The 23,599-nt window shown below is 38.4% G+C and overlaps 1 protein-coding gene across 2 annotated transcripts; it reads left to right on the top strand.

Annotated features, from left to right (window-relative positions):
- Positions 1-2,590: 2,590 nt before the first annotated feature.
- Positions 2,591-23,449, top strand: LOC126366021 (uncharacterized). 2 transcript variants are annotated; one of them, XM_050008881.1, is made up of 2 exons: positions 2,591-3,218; positions 10,915-14,222. In XM_050008881.1, exons 1-2 carry the CDS (start codon positions 2,727-2,729, stop codon positions 14,026-14,028), a joined length of 3,606 nt encoding a protein of 1,201 aa, XP_049864838.1. In that variant the 5' UTR covers positions 2,591-2,726; the 3' UTR covers positions 14,029-14,222. The 2 variants fall into 2 exon arrangements, with proteins under 2 accessions (XP_049864838.1, XP_049864837.1); XM_050008880.1 differs by lacking the exon at positions 2,591-3,218 and adding an exon at positions 22,014-23,449 and having other exon boundaries at positions 8,923-13,189.
- Positions 23,450-23,599: the final 150 nt, after the last annotated feature.

Below are 23,599 nucleotides of genomic sequence, written 5' to 3'. Positions count from 1 at the left end.
GTAATCTCTATTCATCAGGAACCTTAGTGTTGGCATTTTGGTTATGACATTGGTACCACTAGTTGCCAATAAAAAACTTAAAAAGAAAAAAATAGAGATCAGCGGGATTTTCCAACTATCACGGTTGCTCTTGTATTATTTTCATCTTTGTTAATATTGTGTAATGTTTTTGGAGCTCGGAATACATGTTTATAACTACTTACTACACAGTTACTTATTTAAAAGACCCGTTCGAGACTTTTATTAGTTATGGAAATAGAAGGAAAAACACCAGATAGATCTTTCTGATTATCGCGGGCGCTTAGTTCGTACACGGATTTACTTTCATTCTTATCAGATATTAACGGTACCCATTAAAACACTATTTGTTCAGAATTGTACTATATTTCGCCTGGCAACATCACAAACATAACTTTAAAAAAAAAAAAAATAACTTTTTGAAAATTTAGTTTTGGAACGTCTCCCTCACTCGCTTGCTTTCGTGTCGTTATAGAGGTCAGACGTGTGACCCTCGAATAATTTTGAATCCTTTCGAATCATTGTCGTATTTGCCGAAAGTTACTTCTAGTGCAACAGTGCCTTTAGACTGGGAAGACAATCCATCGCTCGAGTGTTTTTGCCACAGTTATAGGTAACTCGGTAATCTGAGGTAAGTCGGCGAGCTGAAGGTACTGCAGGAGCCTCCCTGGCTGTTGGTTCTCGAGCCTGCGTATGTCACAGCAGGTCATCTAGGTGAGTCTTTCTCTTTTAAAGGCATTTTCTCGTCTATTGTCGTATTTTTATAAGTTGCACTTTCGTATCAATTTTTTACCCAAATTTAGTATATCGCAATTTTCCCAATACAGTCCACTTTTAATATTCATTTTTTGGTCCTTCGAGCCGGATATTTCATTTGTAAGGCGATCTAAGGATTCCATAATCAAATTTTTGTAGTTGAAAATTAATTATAAAAAACTTGAAGGTAACTTTAAAACGACACATATTTTATTTTTTGTTAACCTTCAAAAGATTGAAGACCGTTTTGTTTCAAATATTATTATTTTTAATTTTTGAACTTGCTTCTGAACGCACCTTGTCAGTCTGCTGTCACTGTCATTCGTACGTCAAGTTGACTACTTGTCAATCGAGTCTAAAAATAACCTCATACATATCGCATTGTTATTCATTGTTTTTGTTGGTTTCGATTGTTTTTCGTGTTGTTTTTGTTAAAATAACTTAAATTAACGATGAGTAACGATGATAGTATGTCGGTTACTGGAGACAGGAACCGCATTGCTCGGGATTATGCATTTGCCCGTATCGAAAGTATGGAAAACACGGACTTGGTAGGATATACTTTACAGGACGTGAAAGAAATTACGGATGAGTTTCACAGAGCACAGATAGAAGTATTGGCGTCAGTTTCGAAAGAACATAGACCAGGCGAGTTAAATTTTTCGGCTCAGTTTGAAACAAAAGTGAGGTCAATAAAGTATCGTATGTTGAAGAAGTCGCAAGCTGATATAAAACCTTCAGTTTCAGTTTCGGATAATCAGTGCTTAAGTGTAAAGCTGCCTAAAATAAACATAACGCCTTTTGATGGAAGGATTGAAAATTGGATTTCTTTTAAACAGCTTTATGACTCACTTATTCATAATAGGGAAATTCCAGCAGTGGAAAAGCTACATTATTTATTGACCTATGTTCGAGGATGTGCATTGGATTTAATAAAGAATTATCCAATTTCAGATGAGAATTATTTAAATGCATACAATGTTTTGAAAAATCATTATGAACGTAAAAGAGTGTTAGCGTCAATATTCTATGAAAAATTATTACACTGTGAATCTGTGAAGTCTAAAAGTAGTACAGAATTAAATAGAGTTTTTCGTACTTTTAAAGAAAATATTGAAATTTTAGATAAATACCAGTTACCAGATAGGAATTTTATGTTGTTCCATTTGTTATGGTCCAAGCTTGATGTAGCTACTAGAGAGGCTTTCGAGTTACAATTAGAGTCTGATGTTGATATTCCGGAATATGCTGACTTGTGTAAATTTATAGAAAAGCGAAGTCAAGCTTTGGAAAATTCTGGTAAATTGAATATTGTTACTACAAAGCCAGTGTCTAAAACAAAGTCATCGCTTATTGTACCACCTGTGATCAGCTGTACGTTGTGTTTAACAGTTGGCCATAATATAGACAAATGTCCCAAATTTTTAAAATTGACACCTCGTGAGAGATTTGCTTGTGTGAAGGATAAACGACTTTGTATTGTATGTCTTCATCCCTCTCATACAGTCAAACATTGTAAGTCATCTGTTCACTGTGACAAATGTAAGTATAGGCATCACGCGCTACTTCATTTCCACAAGTCTGCTGATGAAGACATTTCTCAACAATGTATCGAAGGGACTTCGTCGAATATTCCCACAGCGTTGACTGTTCCTGGAGGTCATTCCCAAATTTTATTTTCGACTGCTATGGTCTTAATTAAAAATAAATTTAATAAATTGACTCCTATTCGCATACTTTTGGACAGTGCTAGTGCCTGCAATTTTATTACTTTGACTTGTGCTCGGAAGCTTGGACTTGACATAAAGGGCAATGCCCATTCTGTGAATGGTATTGGTACGGTATCGGCCGATACTCTTGGCACTGTCGAATGTGAGATAGTACCATCTAATGGTGGCTCCTCATGTAACTTTTCGTTTAATGCTCTCGTTTTGTCGCAAATTTGTACTGACATGCCGTCGGGACAAATTGATATTTCCTCTTGGAAACATATTAGGGGATTAGATCTTGCTGATCCATTCTTCCACCAGCCTGGGCCTATTGACATGTTGGTCAACGCCAATATTCTCGCTTCGGCACTTCAACCTGGTCTTGTCAAGGGCGAGTCAGGTCAGCCTGTTGCTATCCGCACTGTTTTCGGCTGGATAGTAATGGGTGAATGTGCAATTGATGTTGACACTTGTCGTTCTCGTTTTCGTAAAGGTTCCTGTGTTGTGACTAAGGACTGTCTTTTAGTGTCGAGTTTGTCTTTGGACAACAGTTTAAAGAAGTTCTGGGAGTTGGAGAATTTAGATCCTCCTAAGCCTGTCGTTTTTTCGAAAGCTGAATTGTCGTGTGAAACCTATATGGAGGCTTCTTATTGTCGTAACCCTGAAGGTAGGATGATTGTCCCGTTGACCTTTGTCGACCCTCAGGAGAAGCCAAGGTTTTTAAATTCTCGTGAGGTCGCACTTAAGCGACTTCTGAATTTAGAGAGGAAGTTTAAAATAAACCCTCTCTTTCGTACTGCTTATATTAACTTCATGGACGATTACCTCAAGTGTGGTCATATGGAAGAAGTTGAGCCGCCTCTGTCGTCTGAAGGCCACTTCTATTATATCCCTCATCACGGAGTTCTACGCCCTGACTCGGTTACCACACCCTTGCGTACGGTCTTTGACGCAAGTGCTAAGGATGCCGCTGGCGTGTCCTTGAACGATTCGTTGCTCCCTGGCCCTAAGTTACAGAAGAACATTTTCGATCTTCTGGTTAGGTTTCGTTGGCGTGCTGTAGTCTTCACCGGGGACATCAAGCAGATGTATCGCCAATTCTTGGTCGAGTTGCGAGACTGCGACTATCAGCGCATTCTTTGGCGAGCGTCTCCAGAGGACCCTGTGAAGGATTTTCGCCTCCTTACCGTAACTTATGGGGTATCCTGCGCTCCGTACCAGGCGCTTTGGTGCATCGCTAAGGTAGCTGAGGAATTCTCATCTCGTGCTCCTCAAGGTGCTGCTGTCTTGGCGAGAGATACTTACGTAGATGACATTGTGTCAGGTGCAGACTCTATTGAGAGTGCTCTACTAATGCGCAAGGAGTTGCTGGACATCTTGTCGTCGTCTTGTCTCCATTTGCGGAAATGGGCCTCCAATAGCCCTGAATTTTTGAATTCTTGTCCGGACTCTGACTTATATTCCGACCGCCTCCGGAGTTTCGAAGATATAAGTGATTTGTCGCTTAAAATTCTGGGTCTCTCTTGGCTCCCACATGAGGACAAAGGGTATAGCGAGGTAAGGAAGACGAAATGGCCCCCATGGCCCATGACGGAATTATCATTTGTATTGGTATTGGCACTCTAAAAGAATACGAAATGTAAGGTCGTTGACCCCTGACCTTGACCTGTCTTTGAGATATTCGAGAAAGTTCGTACGCGCGCCGAGTTTTTTCAAATTTTTTTTTCCGAAAAACTATAAAAGCTAGAAGGATGGGACCAATTGCGTATAATTAGGGATACTTTGAAAAATATTCTGAATTTTTTTCAGAGTTCTGGTGAAATGACAACTGTGCAAAATAATTAAACAAAATATAAATATATTTTTTTAGTACTGTTCTATTATGTTTACCGCGCCAAAAAAAATATATAATACTCTTTGATTTATATACTTACACCACACAAAAACTGATCAAAATCAAAGAGGCGCTTCTTGAGTAATTATGAATTTACTTAGTGTGCGTACGGCTGGTAGGAACTAATTAAAGAGGTCGTTTTTAGATTAATTATTATAATTACATGTTAAACAGAATTTTAATCATCATCATCACTATTTTCATTTATTACAACATTGATTGCATCATTTGAAAATATTTTCGACAGAATTTCAGCAGGACGTAAAATGCGAGATAGATATCTCGCATGAGCTAAATAATATAATTATTACACTTGCGATATATGAAAATCGACTTGCGAAAATCGTATTTTGGGCAAAAGAAAACCCATTTATGCAAACTGTTTACAATCTGTACTACGAACGGGTTTATAGTTGATTTTGCTGGGCCAATTTATGGTACGGAAAATGATGCCACTATTATGAAGAAAGTGCTACAGGATGCTAAACTTAAAACTCTAGTTCGTAGTACAAATTGTAAACGGTTTGCATAAATGGGTTTTCTTTTGCCCAAAATACGATTTTCGCAAGTCGATTTTCATATGCCGCAAGTGTAATAATTATATTACTTAGCTCATGCGAGATATCTATCTCGCATTTTACGTCCTGCTGAAATTCTGTCGAAAATATTTTGAAATGATGCAGTCAATGTTGTAATAAATGAAAACAGTGATGATGATGATTAAAATTATGTTTAACATGTAATTATAATAATTAATCTAAAAACGACCTCTTTAATTAGTTCCTACCAGCCGTACGCACACTAAGTAAATTCATAATTACTCAAGAAGCGCCTCTTTGATTTTAATCAGTTTTTGTGTGGTGTAAGTATATAAATCAAAGAGTATTATATATTTTTTTTGGCGCGGTAAACATAATAGAACAGTACTAAAAAAATATATTTATATTTTGTTTAATTATTTTGCACAGTTGTCATTTCACCAGAACTCTGAAAAAAATTCAGAATATTTTTCAAAGTATCCCTAATTATACGCAATTGGTCCCATCCTTCTAGCTTTTATAGTTTTTCGGAAAAAAAATTTTGAAAAAACTCGGCGCGCGTACGAACTTTCTCGAATATCTCAAAGACAGGTCAAGGTCAGGGGTCAACGACCTTACATTTCGTATTCTTTTAGAGTGCCAATACCAGTACAAATGATAATTCCGTCATGGGCCATGGGGGCCATTTCGTCTTCCTTACCTCGCTATACCCTTTACTTTTCGTACTTCAATGGATGATTCACGCTGTACTAAGCGATCTATCCTCTCGGATATCGCAAAGATTTTCGACCCTTTGGGTTTATTATCGCCGGTCGTATTTTTTGCGAAATATCTAATACAACTGTTGTGGTTGTCTGGAACCGATTGGGATAGCGAAGTTCCTGTTACTATCGCGCAGGAGTGGCGTAGGTTTAAGTCGCAGCTATCATCCTTGAGCTCGCTTTCCATTCCTCGTCGAATGGTCGAATCTTTTACGTCGTTGCAGCTTCACGGTTTCTGTGACGCCTCAGAAAAGGGTTATTGTGCGGTCATTTATTGTCGTGTCGTTAAAAATGACAGCACTATCGTTGTGCGACTTTGCTGTGCGAAGTCGAAAGTGGCCCCCCTTCGTAGGTGTTCCGTTCCTCATTTGGAGCTGCTAGCTGCTGTTTTATTATCGAACTTAATCGCTTCGTTCAAAAAGGCTTTAGATGGTTTTTATAATTTTGACGACATCTACTGTTGGTCAGATTCAAGTGTCGCTCTGACATGGATCCGCTCTTGTCCATCGAAGTGGAAAACCTTCGTGGCCAATAGAGTCTCGGATATTCAGGAGAAAGTGTCCCCTCAAAACTGGTACCACGTGGCTGGTTCTGAAAATCCAGCGGATTGCGGTTCTCGCGGTTTACATCCTGCTGACCTCATCCAGAACGTAACATGGTGGGCGGGGCCTAATTGGCTTTCTCAACCTCAAGAGTTTTGGCCACAGTCTGAGATACAGTTTGACCACCTTGCATCTGATGAACAGAAGATTTATAGCCTCTTTACAGCATCTAACATATCGTTCGTAGATGAAATTCTCAATCGATATTCATCTTTTAAGCGGATTTTAAACATCCTAGCTTATTGTTTTCGGTTCAAAAATAATTTGAAAAACTCTTCTTCGAAGGATTTAAAATCACAATTGTCGCCTGAGGAAATAAATAATTCATTTCGCTTCCTCGTGAAGCATGTCCAAGAGTGTGCCTTTGCTACAGAAATTCGTCTGTTGTCGAAAGATAGTTCTTCTCGTCCCTTACCTAAACCCATGAGAAAGTTATCTCCGTTTTTGGATGAACATGGGCTTTTGAGGGTGGGCGGTCGCCTATCTAAAGGAAGGCTGACTTATGACGTTAGACATCAGCTATTATTGCCTCGTGATCATAGGCTCACGAAATTAATAGTTGATGATTATCATCAGCGCTTTATGCACCCTGGACTGCAAACTCTCCAAAACTTGTTGGCCCAAGAATTTTGGATCTTGTCTTCGAAAAGAGCAATACACTCTGTTGTGTCGCGTTGTATAAAATGTTTTCGCGCCCATCCGAAAGTGGCACCACCTCCTCTTATGGGTAATTTGCCAGCCTTTCGTATCAACCAGATAAAACCATTCTCGTCTGCTGCTGTAGATTATGCGGGGCCTTTTGATGTGTGTTTGGGTCGGGGTCGAGGTGTGCGCACGTTTAAGGCATATATTTGTGTCTTCGTATGTACAGCCACCAAGGCTCTTCATTTTGAGCTCGTGTCGGAGTTGACCTCCGAGGCCTATCTAGCCGCCTTGAGGCGTTTCATCGCACGGCGTGGTCGCTGCTCGAAACTCATTTCCGACCAAGGTAGAAATTTCATCGGAGCCTACAATATACTTAGTGACCTTATGAAAGGGGCTTCCGGAGCCGAACGAATCGAGTTCGTGTTCAACCCCCCTGGTAGTCCACACTTTTCAGGCTTGGCCGAAGCTGGGGTCAAGTCTGTAAAAACGCATTTGTCGCGTGTCGTTGGCTCGCAACGCCTAACTTACGAGGAATTTTACACAGTCCTCACGCAGATTGAATCCATGTTAAACTCTCGTCCTCTTTCGCCCGTTAGCTCAGACCCTAACGACTTCTCGGTATTGACCCCTGGTCATTTTCTAACTATGGAACCCCTTACTATTTTACCCGAAAACAACTTCCTTGATGTAAAGTTAGGTTCATTGCAGAGATGGAAATTGTTGCAACAAATCCATCAAGATTTTTGGCGCAAATGGCACCTTGAATATTTACACACTTTGCAACAGCGTCACAAGTGGTATAATAGTCGAAGGGAAATTTCGATCGGTACTCTTGTACTCATTGTTAACGAGCAATGCAGTCCAATGAAATGGAAAATCGGTCGCGTCTCGAAACTTCATCCCGGGACTGATGGTGTCTGTAGAGTTGTCACGGTGCGTACAGAAGGTGGCGAATTCAAACGACCTATCGTTAAACTTTGCCCTCTGCCAATGGAGGATTTGAAATAAAACAGTACTCTTTGTTAACTTGTAATGTCGTAAACAAATATTTTTTCGTTCGTGTCGTTTTATAGTTTTAATTTTTGCTTATATATCGTGTTATAATTTAACTTCGGTTAAAATACAATGTATTTTGGTGGGCGGAATGTTCAGAATTGTACTATATTTCGCCTGGCAACATCACAAACATAACTTTAAAAAAAAAAAAATAACTTTTTGAAAATTTAGTTTTGGAACGTCTCCCTCACTCTCTTGCTTTCGTGTCGTTATAGAGGTCAGACGTGTGACCCTCGAATAATTTCGAATCTTTCGAACCATTGTCGTAATTGCCGAAAATATTCCTAGTGCAACAGTGCCTTTAGATTGGGAAGACAATCCATCGCTCGAGTGTTTTGCCACAGTTATAGGTAACTCGGTAATCTGAGGTAAGTCGGCGAGCTGAAGGTACTGCAGGAGCCTCCCTGGCTGTTGGTTCTCGAGCCTGCGTATGTCACAGCAGGACATCTAGGTGAGTCTTTCTCTTTTAAAGGCATTTTTCTCGTCTATTGTCGTATTTTGTATGTTGCACTTTCGTATCAATTGTTTACCCAAATTTAGTATATCGCAATTTTCCCAATACAGTCCACTTTTAATATTCATTTTTTGGTCCTTCGAGCCGGATATTTCATTTGTAAGGCGATCTAAGGATTCCATAATCAAATTTTTGAAGTTGAAAATTAATTATAAAAAACTTGAAGGTAACTTTAAAACGACACATATTTTATTTTGTGTTAACCTTCAAAAGATTGAAGACCGTTTTGTTTCAAATATTATTTTTAATTTTTGAACTTGCTTCTGAACGCACCTTGTCAGTCTGCTGTCACTGTCATCCGTACGTCAAGTTGACTACTTGTCAATCGAGTCTAAAAATAACCTCATACATATCACATTGTTATTCGTTGTTTTTGTTGGTTTCGATTGTTTTTCGTGTTGTTTTTGTTAAAATAACTTAAATTAACAATGAGTAACGATGATAGTATGTCGGTTACTGGAGACAGGAACCGCATTGCTCGGGATTATGCATTTGCCCGTATCGAAAGTATGGAAAACACGGACTTGGTAGGATATACTTTACAGGACGTGAAAGAAATTACGGATGAGTTTCACAGAGCACAGATAGAAGTATTGGCGTCAGTTTCGAAAGAACATAGACCAGGCGAGTTAAATTTTTCGGCTCAGTTTGAAACAAAAGTGAGGTCAATAAAGTATCGTATGTTGAAGAAGTCGCAAGCTGATATAAAACCTTCAGTTTCAGTTTCGGATAATCAGTGCTTAAGTGTAAAGCTGCCTAAAATAAACATAACGCCTTTTGATGGAAGGATTGAAAATTGGATTTCTTTTAAACAGCTTTATGACTCACTTATTCATAATAGGGAAATTCCAGCAGTGGAAAAGCTACATTATTTATTGACCTATGTTCGAGGATGTGCATTGGATTTAATAAAGAATTATCCAATTTCAGATGAGAATTATTTAAATGCATACAATGTTTTGAAAAATCATTATGAACGTAAAAGAGTGTTAGCGTCAATATTCTATGAAAAATTATTACACTGTGAATCTGTGAAGTCTAAAAGTAGTACAGAATTAAATAGAGTTTTTCGTACTTTTAAAGAAAATATTGAAATTTTAGACAAATACCAGTTACCAGATAGGAATTTTATGCTGTTCCATTTGTTATGGTCCAAGCTTGATGTAGCTACTAGAGAGGCTTTCGAGTTACAATTAGAGTCTGATGTTGATATTCCGGAATATGCTGACTTGTGTAAATTTATAGAAAAGCGAAGTCAAGCTTTGGAAAATTCTGGTAAATTGAATATTGTTACTACAAAGCCAGTGTCTAAAACAAAGTCATCGCTTATTGTACCACCTGTGATCAGCTGTACGTTGTGTTTAAAGGTTGGCCATAATATAGACAAATGTCCCAAATTTTTAAAATTGACACCTCGTGAGAGATTTGCTTGTGTGAAGGATAAACGACTTTGTATTGTATGTCTTCATCCCTCTCATACAGTCAAACATTGTAAGTCTTCAGTTCACTGTGACAAATGTAAGTATAGGCATCACGCGCTACTTCATTTCCACACGTCTGCTGATGAAGACATTTCTCAACAATGTATCGAAGGGACTTCGTCGAATATTCCCACAGCGTTGACTGTTCCTGGAGGTCATTCCCAAATTTTATTTTCGACTGCTATGGTCTTAATTAAAAATAAATTTAATAAATTGACCCCTATTCGCATACTTTTGGACAGTGCTAGTGCCTGCAATTTTATTACTTTGACTTGTGCTCAGAAGCTTGGACTTGACATAAGGGACAATGCCCATTCTGTGAATGGTATTGGTACGGTATCGGCCGATACTCTTGGCACTGTCGAATGTGAGATAGTACCATCTAATGGTGGCTCCTCATGTAACTTTTCGTTTAATGCTCTCGTTTTGTCGCAAATTTGTACTGACATGCCGTCGGGACAAATTGATATTTCCTCTTGGAAACATATTAGGGGATTAGATCTTGCTGATCCATTCTTCCACCAGCCTGGGCCTATTGACATGTTGGTCAACGCCAATATTCTCGCTTCGGCACTTCAACCTGGTCTTGTCAAGGGCGAGTCAGGTCAGCCTGTTGCTATCCGCACTGTTTTCGGCTGGATAGTAATGGGTGAATGTGCAATTGATGTTGACACTTGTCGTTCTCGTTTTCGTAAAGGTTCCTGTGTTGTGACTAAGGACTGTCTTTTAGTGTCGAGTTTGTCTTTGGACAACAGTTTAAAGAAGTTCTGGGAGTTGGAGAATTTAGATCCTCCTAAGCCTGTCGTTTTTTCGAAAGCTGAATTGTCGTGTGAAACCTATATGGAGGCTTCTTATTGTCGTAACCCTGAAGGTAGGATGATTGTCCCGTTAACCTTTGTCGACCCTCAGGAGAAGCCAAGGTTTTTAAATTCTCGTGAGGTCGCACTTAAGCGACTTCTGAATTTAGAAAGGAAGTTTAAAATAAACCCTCTCTTTCGTACTGCTTATATTAACTTCATGGACGATTACCTCAAGTGTGGTCATATGGAAGAAGTTGAGCCGCCTCTGTCGTCTGAAGGCCACTTCTATTATATCCCTCATCACGGAGTTCTACGCCCTGACTCGGTTACCACACCCTTGCGTACGGTCTTTGACGCAAGTGCTAAGGATGCCGCTGGCGTGTCCTTGAACGATTCGTTGCTCCCTGGCCCTAAGTTACAGAAGAACATTTTCGATCTTCTGGTTAGGTTTCGTTGGCATGCTGTAGTCTTCACCGGGGACATCAAGCAGATGTATCGCCAATTCTTGGTCGAGTTGCGAGACTGCGACTATCAGCGCATTCTTTGGCGAGCGTCTCCAGAGGACCCTGTGAAGGATTTTCGCCTCCTTACCGTAACTTATGGGGTATCCTGCGCTCCGTACCAGGCGCTTTGGTGCATCGCTAAGGTAGCTGAGGAATTCTCATCTCGTGCTCCTCAAGGTGCTGCTGTCTTGGCGAGAGATACTTACGTAGATGACATTGTGTCAGGTGCAGACTCTATTGAGAGTGCTCTACTAATGCGCAAGGAGTTGCTGGACATCTTGTCGTCGTCTTGTCTCCATTTGCGGAAATGGGCCTCCAATAGCCCTGAATTTTTGAATTCTTGTCCGGACTCTGACTTATATTCCGACCGCCTCCGGAGTTTCGAAGATATAAGTGATTTATCGCTTAAAATTCTGGGTCTCTCTTGGCTCCCACAAGAGGACAAATTTACTTTTCGTACTTCAATGGATGATTCACGCTGTACTAAGCGATCTATCCTCTCGGATATCGCAAAGATTTTCGACCCTTTGGGTTTATTATCGCCGGTCGTATTTTTTGCGAAATATCTAATACAACTGTTGTGGTTGTCTGGAACCGATTGGGATAGCGAAGTTCCTGTTACTATCGCGCAGGAGTGGCGTAGGTTTAAGTCGCAGCTATCATCCTTGAGCTCGCTTTCCATTCCTCGTCGAATGGTCGAATCTTTTACGTCGTTGCAGCTTCACGGTTTCTGTGACGCCTCAGAAAAGGGTTATTGTGCCGTCATTTATTGTCGTGTCGTTAAAAATGACAGCACTATCGTTGTGCGACTTTGCTGTGCGAAGTCGAAAGTGGCCCCTCTTCGTAGGTGTTCCGTTCCTCGTTTGGAGCTGCTAGCTGCTGTTTTATTATCGAACTTAATCGCTTCGTTCAAAAAGGCTTTAGATGGTTTTTATAATTTTGACGACATCTGCTGTTGGTCAGATTCAAGTGTCGCTCTGACATGGATCCGCTCTTGTCCATCGAAGTGGAAAACCTTCGTGGCCAATAGAGTCTCGGATATTCAGGAGAAAGTGTCCCCTCAAAACTGGTACCACGTGGCTGGTTCTGAAAATCCAGCGGATTGCGGTTCTCGCGGTTTACATCCTGCTGACCTCATCCAGAACGTAACATGGTGGGCGGGGCCTAATTGGCTTTCTCAACCTCAAGAGTTTTGGCCACGGTCTGAGATACAGTTTGACCACCTTGCATCTGATGAACAGAAGATTTATAGCCTCTTTACAGCTTCTAACATATCGTTCGTAGATGAAATTCTCAATCGATATTCATCTTTTAAGCGGATTTTAAACATCCTAGCTTATTGTTTTCGGTTCAAAAATAATTTGAAAAACTCTTCTTCGAAGGATTTAAAATCACAATTGTCGCCTGAGGAAATAAATAATTCATTTCGCTTCCTCGTGAAGCATGTCCAAGAGTGTGCCTTTGCTACAGAAATTCGTCTGTTGTCGAAAGATAGTTCTTCTCGTCCCTTACCTAAACCCATGAGAAAGTTATCTCCGTTTTTGGATGAACATGGGCTTTTGAGGGTGGGCGGTCGCCTATCTAAAGGAAGGCTGACTTATGACGTTAAACATCAGCTATTATTGCCTCGTGATCATAGGCTCACGAAATTAATAGTTGATGATTATCATCAGCGCTTTATGCACCCTGGACTGCAAACTCTCCAAAACTTGTTGGCCCAAGAATTTTGGATCTTGTCTTCGAAAAGAGCAATACACTCTGTTGTGTCGCGTTGTATAAAATGTTTTCGCGCCCATCCGAAAGTGGCACCACCTCCTCTTATGGGTAATTTGCCAGCCTTTCGTATCAACCAGATAAAACCATTCTCGTCTGCTGCTGTAGATTATGCGGGGCCTTTTGATGTGTGTTTGGGTCGGGGTCGAGGTGTGCGCACGTTTAAGGCATATATTTGTGTCTTCGTATGTACAGCCACCAAGGCTCTTCATTTTGAGCTCGTGTCGGAGTTGACCTCCGAGGCCTATCTAGCCGCCTTGAGGCGTTTCATCGCACGGCGTGGTCGCTGCTCGAAACTCATTTCCGACCAAGGTAGAAATTTCATCGGAGCCTACAATATACTTAGTGACCTTATGAAAGGGGCTTCCGGAGCCGAACGAATCGAGTTCGTGTTCAACCCCCCTGGTAGTCCACACTTTTCAGGCTTGGCCGAAGCTGGGGTCAAGTCTGTAAAAACGCATTTGTCGCGTGTCGTTGGCTCGCAACGCCTAACTTACGAGGAATTTTACACAGTCCTCACGCAGATTGAATCCATGTTAAACTCTCGTCCTCTTTCGCCCGTTAGCTCAGACCCTAACGACTTCTCGGTATTGACCCCTGGTCATTTTCTAACTATGGAACCCCTTACTATCTTACCCGAAAACAACTTCCGTGATGTAAAGTTAGGTTCATTGCAGAGATGGAAATTGTTGCAACAAATCCATCAAGATTTTTGGCGCAAATGGCACCTTGAATATTTACACACTTTGCAACAGCGTCACAAGTGGTATAATAGTCGAAGGGAAATTTCGATCGGTACTCTTGTACTCATTGTTAACGAGCAATGCAGTCCAATGAAATGGAAAATCGGTCGCGTCTCGAAACTTCATCCCGGGACTGATGGTGTCTGTAGAGTTGTCACGGTGCGTACAGAAGTTGGCGAATTCAAACGACCTATCGTTAAACTTTGCCCTCTGCCAATGGAGGATTTGAAGTAAAACAGTACTCTTTGTTAACTTGTAATGTCGTAAACAAATATTTTTTCGTTCGTGTCGTTTTATAGTTTTAATTTTTGCTTATATATCGTGTTATAATTTAACTTCGGTTAAAATACAATGTATTTTGGTGGGCGGAATGTTCAGAATTGTACTATATTTCGCCTGGCAACATCACAAACATAACTTTAAAAAAAAAAAAAAATAACTTTTTGAAAATTTAGTTTTGGAACGTCTCCCTCACTCGCTTGCTTTCGCGTCGTTATAGAGGTCAGACGTGTGACCCTCGAATAATTTTGAATCCTTTCGAACCATTGTCGTATTTGCCGAAAGTTACTTCTAGTGCAACAGTGCCTTTAGACTGGGAAGACAATCCATCGCTCGAGTGTTTTTGCCACAGTTATAGGTAACTCGGTAATCTGAGGTAAGTCGGCGAGCTGAAGGTACTGCAGGAGCCTCCCTGGCTGTTGGTTCTCGAGCCTGCGTATGTCACAGCAGGTCATCTAGGTGAGTCTTTCTCTTTTAAAGGCATTTTCTCGTCTATTGTCGTATTTTTATAAGTTGCACTTTCGTATCAATTTTTTACCCAAATTTAGTATATCGCAATTTTCCCAATACAGTCCACTTTTAATATTCACTATTATTTTTACAACTAAATACACTTTGTGTTTTCCCGTTCTTTACCTGCTTGTGGTGATAATGTTCTTTTTTGCTATGTTTAGTCTTTAAAGTTTAGTCTGCGTTTGAAGAGATACTCGGGTTCACCAAGTAAAAGTCATAGATCTTTTGTGACATACTTATTTTATTATCCTTAAATGTCTCATGTCCTTTATGCATAAAACAAAATGTCAAGTTTATTTTTGTTTAGGAAGTAGTTAATAATTCGTTGCGACATAATGTAAGCTCTACTGCTCTATATTACAGAAAGTAAAATAGCAGGTTTTAGTATTTTGCTGTGAGCTTTTAATTGAATCCCTAAATCGAACTATTAGTTGTAAAGTGTTGTTTGAAATGTCAAAACAAGTTTGAAGTGAAGGGCGCGTATCCTGAGGGTTCAATATAACTTGGACGGGTTCCAGGCACCGCGCCCCTGGGCCAAATGTAGAAAATGATACCAACCATTCTAACAAGCTTCTTTTACCAAAAATACACCAAAAGGTAAACCGTTCTTTATAAAATAAAGGCAATAAATTCGTTTTCTGTTTCCCAAAAAACATTAATAAATTAAGTATGTCGGTACGAACGGAGGACATTGAAAACGATTTGATGTACTCTATCTACTAAATTATGAAAATAAAACGCTATTCTGTTTATTGATTGTTCTGGCCACAATAGTCTTTCTCGGTGGCAATTTGGGATTTTGCATAATTTACTAAGATTAGGCCGTAAGTTTCAACGGGTAGCTCGGTTTGCGTACCTTTAGACTATTATAGGAGTATTTTATTTATATAATATTCATAGTCCCGAGGCCGATTTGGCTTTGCAATAATAACCATAATCAAAGAACAATGAAAAGATGATTGTTTGAGTATTTAAGTGCCGACGAACCCGTAATAATCCGCATACTTAATCTATCTTACGAGTAACGAATTACTTGTAGATACCTAGATACGTAGCTACTTACTTAGGTATTTATAAAAGAAAACACAATGCGTATAATTTAAATATTCTCTAAGTAGATAGTGGTTAAATACGAGTATCTGGTTCAACGATTACTACACAAAGAACGATCCGGTACAACATCAGTTCCGTCGCCAGTGTTTCACCAACCTAATTAGGTTTTCATCCTCAAAATCCCTGAATTTGAAATCAATTTTACATTTGTAAGTTCCCACATTTTGTGTTGCTACGTTCCGAAATAAAATAAATAGAATAAATAAATGTAAGTAAGTATTTATTTAAACCTAGCCGTGGGCTAGTAACAAAGTGATTCAGTCGAATCTACAAAGTGAATAATTTATTTTATTTTGATTGAGTACTGTATATAAATTGAAAACTTTTTGTAAAGGTAAAAATGTAAATGATATTTTTTGTTGAATAATAAAAATATGAATGAATATTATATTTGTGTTGTTAAAAAGCTATTCAGTGTTAATATTTTGTTCTGCTTTGTTGTATAAACTGTGGGCGAATAATGTTATGATTATGTAAAGACATAAATTAAGTATAAAATTTAATACAGTTTAAAATAGGTAATTAATTAAATTTCCTTTTCTATACGAGTAATAATAATTTAGTTGAAATATTCATTATTTTATTAATATCCAATATTTAATATTCTAAATAAAAGGTGAAAAATGCAGGCGATGAAAAACACGACACATTTAAGAGATTAATCCCCATCGGAGAATCGATAATTAACAATCCAAAGCGGGCCGAACACGGAAATGCTTTCGGTTTATCACAATAAAGCTATGCGATACTTTTGTTGGCTCAAAAGCTATCTGTACAATCCTGGAATAACTAACATTCAACTACATTGGCCTGCAAACCTATAAAATGATAAGTAACTTTTTAAATGCATAACGATAAACCTACGAAATAAAAAGACTCGAAAAAATGATTAAGTAATTTTGTTTATAAGTTACAAAGAAAGTAGTTTTTTTATTTAAATCTCTATAAGTAGTTTAGAAAAAAAAATAAGTATATGCATTACCTAGCTCTATACTCGTATAATTATGGAAGTAGATTTAGTTCTACGTTACAGATAAGAAATTATTTTTGAATAGAACTCTATTCATAGAAAATAATTTCCAACCCAGCATTAAATGTAAAGCAAATGGATAATTAGAGATTAATGCAGATTACGTTAACAAACGTTTTAGCTTCATTTTAAACTATTTTTGATTACAGCTTTTGATATATTTAGGAGTTTGATATATCTAGTAGTATGAGTACAGTAGTGGGGTAGTGTAATAGTAAAAACGTAGATGGATGGAGCTCTAGTCGGGCCATAGAGAAACACGCGGACCTCCGCGGACCGGAGAGTCGGACAGTTTTGGCTATAAAAAATAAAATTTTTAACAAAAAAAAAACCGACTTCAAACGCAAAACTAAAAAGCAATAAATAAATTTACTTCGCACAAAGTAATTAGTACGTATTTTCAATTAGTTAATTAATTTATAATTCTGAAGCCGGTGCCAAGGAAATGCTACAACGAAGTACCGATTCATATATTTTTCAATACTGATTGTTTTGTAATTTTTTGTTTGACATTGTTTTGTAATTGCTTTGATATAGGTATTAAACAATATTGTGTGTACATAGTAATTTGATATTGTAGTAGGGTTGTTGTAGCATTTACTTGGCACCGACTTCAGAATTATAAATTAATTAACTAATTGAAAATACGTACTAATTACTTTGTGCGAAGTAAATTTATTTATTGCTTTTTAGTTTTGCGTTTGAAGTCGGTTTTTTTTTTGTTAAAAATTTTATTTTATTTTACGATTTTAAGTGATGGTTAGACCGAGCAAGGATGCAGACAGACAGATTTTCTGATTTATATTCATATATAATAATATAATATATTATTAGTAGTGATCACAATTATTATTGATGAACATGTTTACACACACACACTCACACACGCGCTAACGCACACGAGCACACGCGCACGTACACACGCACACACACAGATACACGCGCACACACACAGACACACGCACACACACACACACACACACACACACACACACACGCGCGCGCGCACACACACACGCACACACACACACACATGTGTATGTGTACATACACACATGTGGTTGTCAGTGGAAGCTGCTATCATACACACTCACGCATACATATAGATACAGTAGATTTCGCGTGGTTGGCTCGCTGCTAAAGCAGCTCGCGTGTCCTGTTTATTCGAAACTGTCCCTCTTCGTATGGCGGCCATCTTGTTTTTCCGCCATTTTGTTTTTTTTCACCGGCGACAGAATTTGACCAAGATTTAAATGGGTGTCGTGGAAACAAACAAAATCCAGGTGCAATAGGTTTGCCAGACCGTAGGATGTCTCCCTGATTGGGAGCAGTTTTCAAAGATGACGTTCCGATCACACCCCTATACATCATTTTTACCCCCAAGACATTTTCTGGAAAAACAAAATTTTGTATGGCGGCCATTTTGTTTTTTCGCCATTTTGTATTTTTTTCACCGGCCATTAAATTCGACCAAGATTTAAATAGGTTTCGTGAAAGAAAAATTGGTTCAGGTGTGATAGTTTCGCCAGGCCGTAGGGTGTCACCCTGATGCGGAGCAGTTTTCGAAAATCGGGAAGAATTTCCATACTTAACATGACGATCCGATCACAACCCCGATATATATTTTATATCCCGAGACATTTTCTGAAAAAACAAAATTGTGTATGGCGGCCATCTTGTTTTTCCGCCATTTTGTTTTTTTTTTACGCGCTATGGAATTTGACCAAGATTTAAATAAGTGCTCTGAAAGAAATATTGGTTCACGTGCGATAGTTTTGCCAGGCCGTAGAGTATCTCTCTGATGCGGAGCAGTTTTTGGTGACCAGAAAGTATTTCCGTACTCTACATGACGTTTTGAGTAAGCGCCCCATACATTATTTTTACCCAAACGGGCTTCTTCCAAAATCGACAAAATTTTGTATGGCGGCCATCTTTTTTTTCCGCCATTTTGTTTTTTTGCACCGGCTATTGAATTTGATCAAGATTTAAATACGTTTCGTGAAAGAAAAATTGCTCCAGGTTGTATAGTTTTGCCAGGCCATAGGGTATCTCCCTGATGCTGACCAGTTTTCGAAGGTCGGGAAGTTTTCCCGAAGCCTAAAGATCGATCCGATCAATATGACTTTACAAACGCACTAGTCGCTCCTACGATTTTTGAAAATTCCCCTCGATTTCTCTGGTCTTCCATCATCAGATCCTGACTTCCTTGACATGGGACCCCCTTGGGTATATCTCCTTTCAAACAAAAAAAGAATTATCAAAATCGGTTCATATACGACGAAGATATGCCCGAACAAACATAAAAAAACCTCCTCCTTTTTTGAAGTCGGTAAAAAAAGGCCGACAACGTTTAACGGATTGGCTGAGATGTGCTTTTTAACTTTGGACAACATTTAAAATTACTTATTTTATACTATATAAATAAAAATAGTAATATATATTAGAAAAATAGTACGTGTTTATAAAAATAGAGCGAGTCTGGGGTCATGAGCAAACCCATCAAAAAAAAAATGTTAAACGTGCTAGAGCTTTTTCAATAACGGTCTTCTCTTTGCTTTGGCCCTTTGTACAAAAATCGATAGTATCAGAAAAACTTATCGGTGATGTAAATATTGACCAAGATTATCGGAGCATGCCTTTTTAAATATTTGTTAAGTATGTGTCATGTTACTACTGCCGAACTTTGTACAAACAAATCATTTTACATTTTTTTTCAAGTAATCTCGTAGTTCAAATGTTATTTCTTTTGACGTGATAATTGGCTTCGGACAGCGTTTACTACTTGCTAAGATAAATTGGAAGCGTTAAGGGCTTTTACCTATTATTATTTTTAGCCAAGGATTTAGTAACCCTACTACTATTATAAATTGTATTAATATACTAAGAAGGTACCAAATCCTCTGTGTGACGTTTCTATCAACTTACACGATATAGATATAAAATCGGAGATGATAAGTAGTATAATACTCTCTAACAAACACGTAGAGCGGATGGAGTATACTTAATAGGATTACTAAAGCAGTATATACAGGGTGGCCCAGAAGTTCACGTTCAAAATGAAAAATTAAACATCCCCATGTATGTTCAGCAATTATTTACGGTTTAGGAGTTCTTAGTTTTATGCCCTTATTAAGGGTACTTTTTTTTGGATGTTTCTAAAAGCCTATTAAATGGAGCAGTTTTTAGAAATACTTTCAGGGTCCATGACAATCTCATGTGTTTATTATTCTTCGGCGAAGTTTTAACAACTGTAACAATTTTGGTCGAATTCTCACTTTGACTTCCGATAACTTTTTTTTATCTTTGATTGACTTTGATTTATCTTTGATTGAGCGGTACACAGCCTTAGGCATAGTTGTGAAGTAAAATTAAATAATTATTAAGAAAGGGATAGCGACACAATGATGATTTCTGAAGTAAGGTAGAAAATCTAGAAAAAGGTACAAAATGGGTCATATCTCCTGAACCGTAAATAATTGCTGAACATATATGGGGATGTTTCTGGTAGCTAATGAGCCCCTCTATCTATTTTTTCATTTTGAACGTGAACTTCTGGGCCACCCTGTATAAGTAAAACGAAGGTTACTGGTAGGGCTGGCAGAGGAAGACCTAGAAGGACATGCATTGACCAAATTTGAGATGTAAAGGTTCAGTACGATCTACTCTGAACCAGTGTGCGTTTATAAAACGATTGATGAATGCGGAGGTAGCAAGTGAAATGTGTCAGGATCGAAGCTTACCCCGGTGGGAAATAGGCGTGAGTGTATGTGGGTATGTATGTAAACGTCAGCGAAACCTTTCGACTATAATTTTACATTTAGGTAGTTCAAAAGATTAGAGGTACATCTGCGTAATCCATTAAATTATTCGCTGCTTTGTTTTGGGAATGGGGGATTACTATAATAAAATAATATGTGACTGGACGAAGCTTATTGAAAGATTAATCGAATCAGTTATTGCTACATAATCGCATTAGTGTGACAATACTATAGAAATTATAATAGGTAAGTACGTGATGTTGGCCGAGGATTACGTTTAAATAGATTATAAAATATTATTTTTAATCTTTTTGATCTACAAGATTTTTGTAGGACTTAAATAGAATTGGATTTTAGAGTAATGTTCGATTACTATTAATCACGATGAGGGACTTTCCAGGCTACGTTTTCCAAAAACAATATAGAGGGCGTTTTACAGATTTATTCTTCTTATGTTCTACTGAGTTTTGTCCCACATTATAAAATCCTAGGTCGTCCCAAACAATATCGTCCCAAGCTAAATAACTAAAATTTGGAACGAAAATATTCCTTCATCCCAAAATATCATTTTAGTCATTTTATTCCCGCTTCGTCCTATTTTATATTCCTTCTCCGGCCCATACCTTTTATATATATATATATATATATGTCAAAGCATAATTTGGCTAAGTAATTATATCGCAAATAACTAAGTAATTATAACAATCAAACGGATTTCAAAACCTGTCTCATAAAAAGGAAGAAATAATATAAGGTTTGGTATTTGTAATAAGTAAGTTTTTAAGTTTAAAGTCGAGTACTTTTCAATTTATTTAATTGATTTACTTGAAAGTACTTGTGATTTTGGGATGAAGCTCAACTTTAATAATGATATGGGACAAATTAAGATTTTTTTGGAATGTGATACAAAACTTCGTATATTACGCAAAGATTCCTACAGTTAGATTGTAGCCTCTAAAAGCCCAGTTTGTGTTATACATAGAGAGATGTACACTCTAATTCCATATTTGATTTGAAACTGCTGATGAAATCTCCGATATGACGACACATTGTACAGCGTGATTTGATTTGTTTACGATGTATGATGAATTGTAAATACACACAAATAGACGCGCCGCTGGCTCGTGTTAGCTAGTTTCAAACTAGTTACACGATGCAACCACTTGTTTGTCTGTTTTTGTCAGGAATATACGGCGTATCATAGTTCCCGGCGGCAAAATTTTGACGTACGTAGTATACAAAACATTTCAGAATGTGGCGAAACAATTACTAATTTTCAAATTTATACAGTGTGAGTTCACGGATTTACACTTCTCATCAAAAAAATCGAAACACTTCCGTTTTCATTGTTTCTGTCCGAATTTAACACAAAAAAGAATTCATACGATGAAAAAAAATACATAAATGTATAGCTGGCAGTTTGGCCATTACAGTAATAAGCGAAAATTCTAAATTCAAAATTAGAATTTCATTTGTTTATCTTATAAACGAAATGAATCACTGTTTTGAGACAAATGTGTGTTTAGGGTTGGAGTACATTTAGCGTTTAAAAACTAAAAATTGGCGCCTATCCTTAAACTTTTTGTTTTTTATTTCAATACTGTGACTTTGGGACGTCTGAAAAAGGTTTTTTTTCTAAAACGTATGGATACTTCGCCCACAGAAGCCGCCCAAGTTGTGGCATTGCTGGATTCTGGCCTTAGTCAGCGTGTTGTGGCTGCAAGACTGCATCTAAGCCTGTCATCTGTTCATAGAGTCTATAAACGTTATCGGAAGACTGGTTTGTTCACGCGCCGTTCAGGATCTGGCAGGAATCGGGTCACTTCTGAGCGAGATGATCGATTTATTGTAACAACTTCTTTAAGAAATCGACGCCTTAACGCTTTTCAACTGCAGCAGCGGCTTCGTGTTGTACGAAGGGTGGCTGTAAATGACTCTACAATTAGAAGAAGGTTGAAGGATCGTGGACTGGTACCGCATAAGCCAGCAAATGGGCCGAAATTAACTGCAGACCATCGAAGAGCGCGCCTTAACTTTGCACGTGAGCACCTAAATTGGTCATACCTACAGTGGAGCAAAGTTCTCTTTTCTGATGAGTGTAAAATTATGCTGTATGGTAACGACGGAAGGAACAAGGTCTACAGAAGAGACGGAGAACGCTATGCACAATGCTGCATTGAAGAAAAGGTCAGCTATGGTGGCGGTTCTGTAGGTATGACCAATTTAGGTGCTCACGTGCAAAGTTAAGGCGCGCTCTTCGATGGTCTGCAGTTAATTTCGGCCCATTTGCTGGCTTATGCGGTACCAGTCCACGATCCTTCAACCTTCTTCTAATTGTAGAGTCACTTACAGCCACCCTTCGTACAACACGAAGCCGCTGCTGCAGTTGAAAAGCGTTAAGGCGTCGATTTCTTAAAGAAGTTGTTACAATAAATCGATCATCTCGCTCAGAAGTGACCCGATTCCTGACAGATCCTGAACGGCGCGTGAACAAACCAGTCTCCCGATAACGTTTATAGACTCTATGAACAGATGACAGGCTTAGATGCAGTCTTGCAGCCACAACACGCTGACTAAGGCCAGAATCCAGCAATGCCACAACTTGGGCGGCTTCTGTGGGCGAAGTATCCATACGTTTTAGAAAAAAAACCTTTTTCAGACGTCCCAAAGTCACAGTATTGAAATAAAAAACAAAAAGTTTAAGGATAGGCGCCAATTTTTAGTTTTTAAACGCTAAATGTACTCCAACCCTAAACACACATTTGTCTCAAAACAGTGATTCATTTCGTTTATAAGATAAACAAATGAAATTCTAATTTTGAATTTAGAATTTTCGCTTATTACTGTAATGGCCAAACTGCCAGCTATACATTTATGTATTTTTTTTCATCGTATGAATTCTTTTTTGTGTTAAATTCGGACAGAAACAATGAAAACGGAAGTGTTTCGATTTTTTTGATGAGAAGTGTATTTATGATGTAAAATGTGCTCACGCTCGCAGTAGAGCAACATGGGTTTGGCTTCTTCTTTATCATAGCTACAAACCCTCTAGTTTGGAGGGACACCTGTATCACTAGTTAATAATTGGCCGTTCTTCTTTTGTTCTGTCAAA

This window comes from Pectinophora gossypiella, chromosome 4 (genome assembly GCF_024362695.1).
Source record: "Pectinophora gossypiella chromosome 4, ilPecGoss1.1, whole genome shotgun sequence".
In the NCBI taxonomy this organism is placed as follows: Eukaryota; Metazoa; Arthropoda; class Insecta; order Lepidoptera; family Gelechiidae; genus Pectinophora; species Pectinophora gossypiella.
Note: the sequence above shows the minus strand (reverse complement) of the source record. Positions and strands in the feature narration are given on the sequence as shown.

What these genes read in the sequence shown, in the direction of transcription:
- LOC126366021 (XM_050008880.1), top strand. Translation starts at nt 8,923, where the DNA reads ATGAGTAACGATGATAGTATGTCGGTTACTGGAGACAGGAACCGCATT.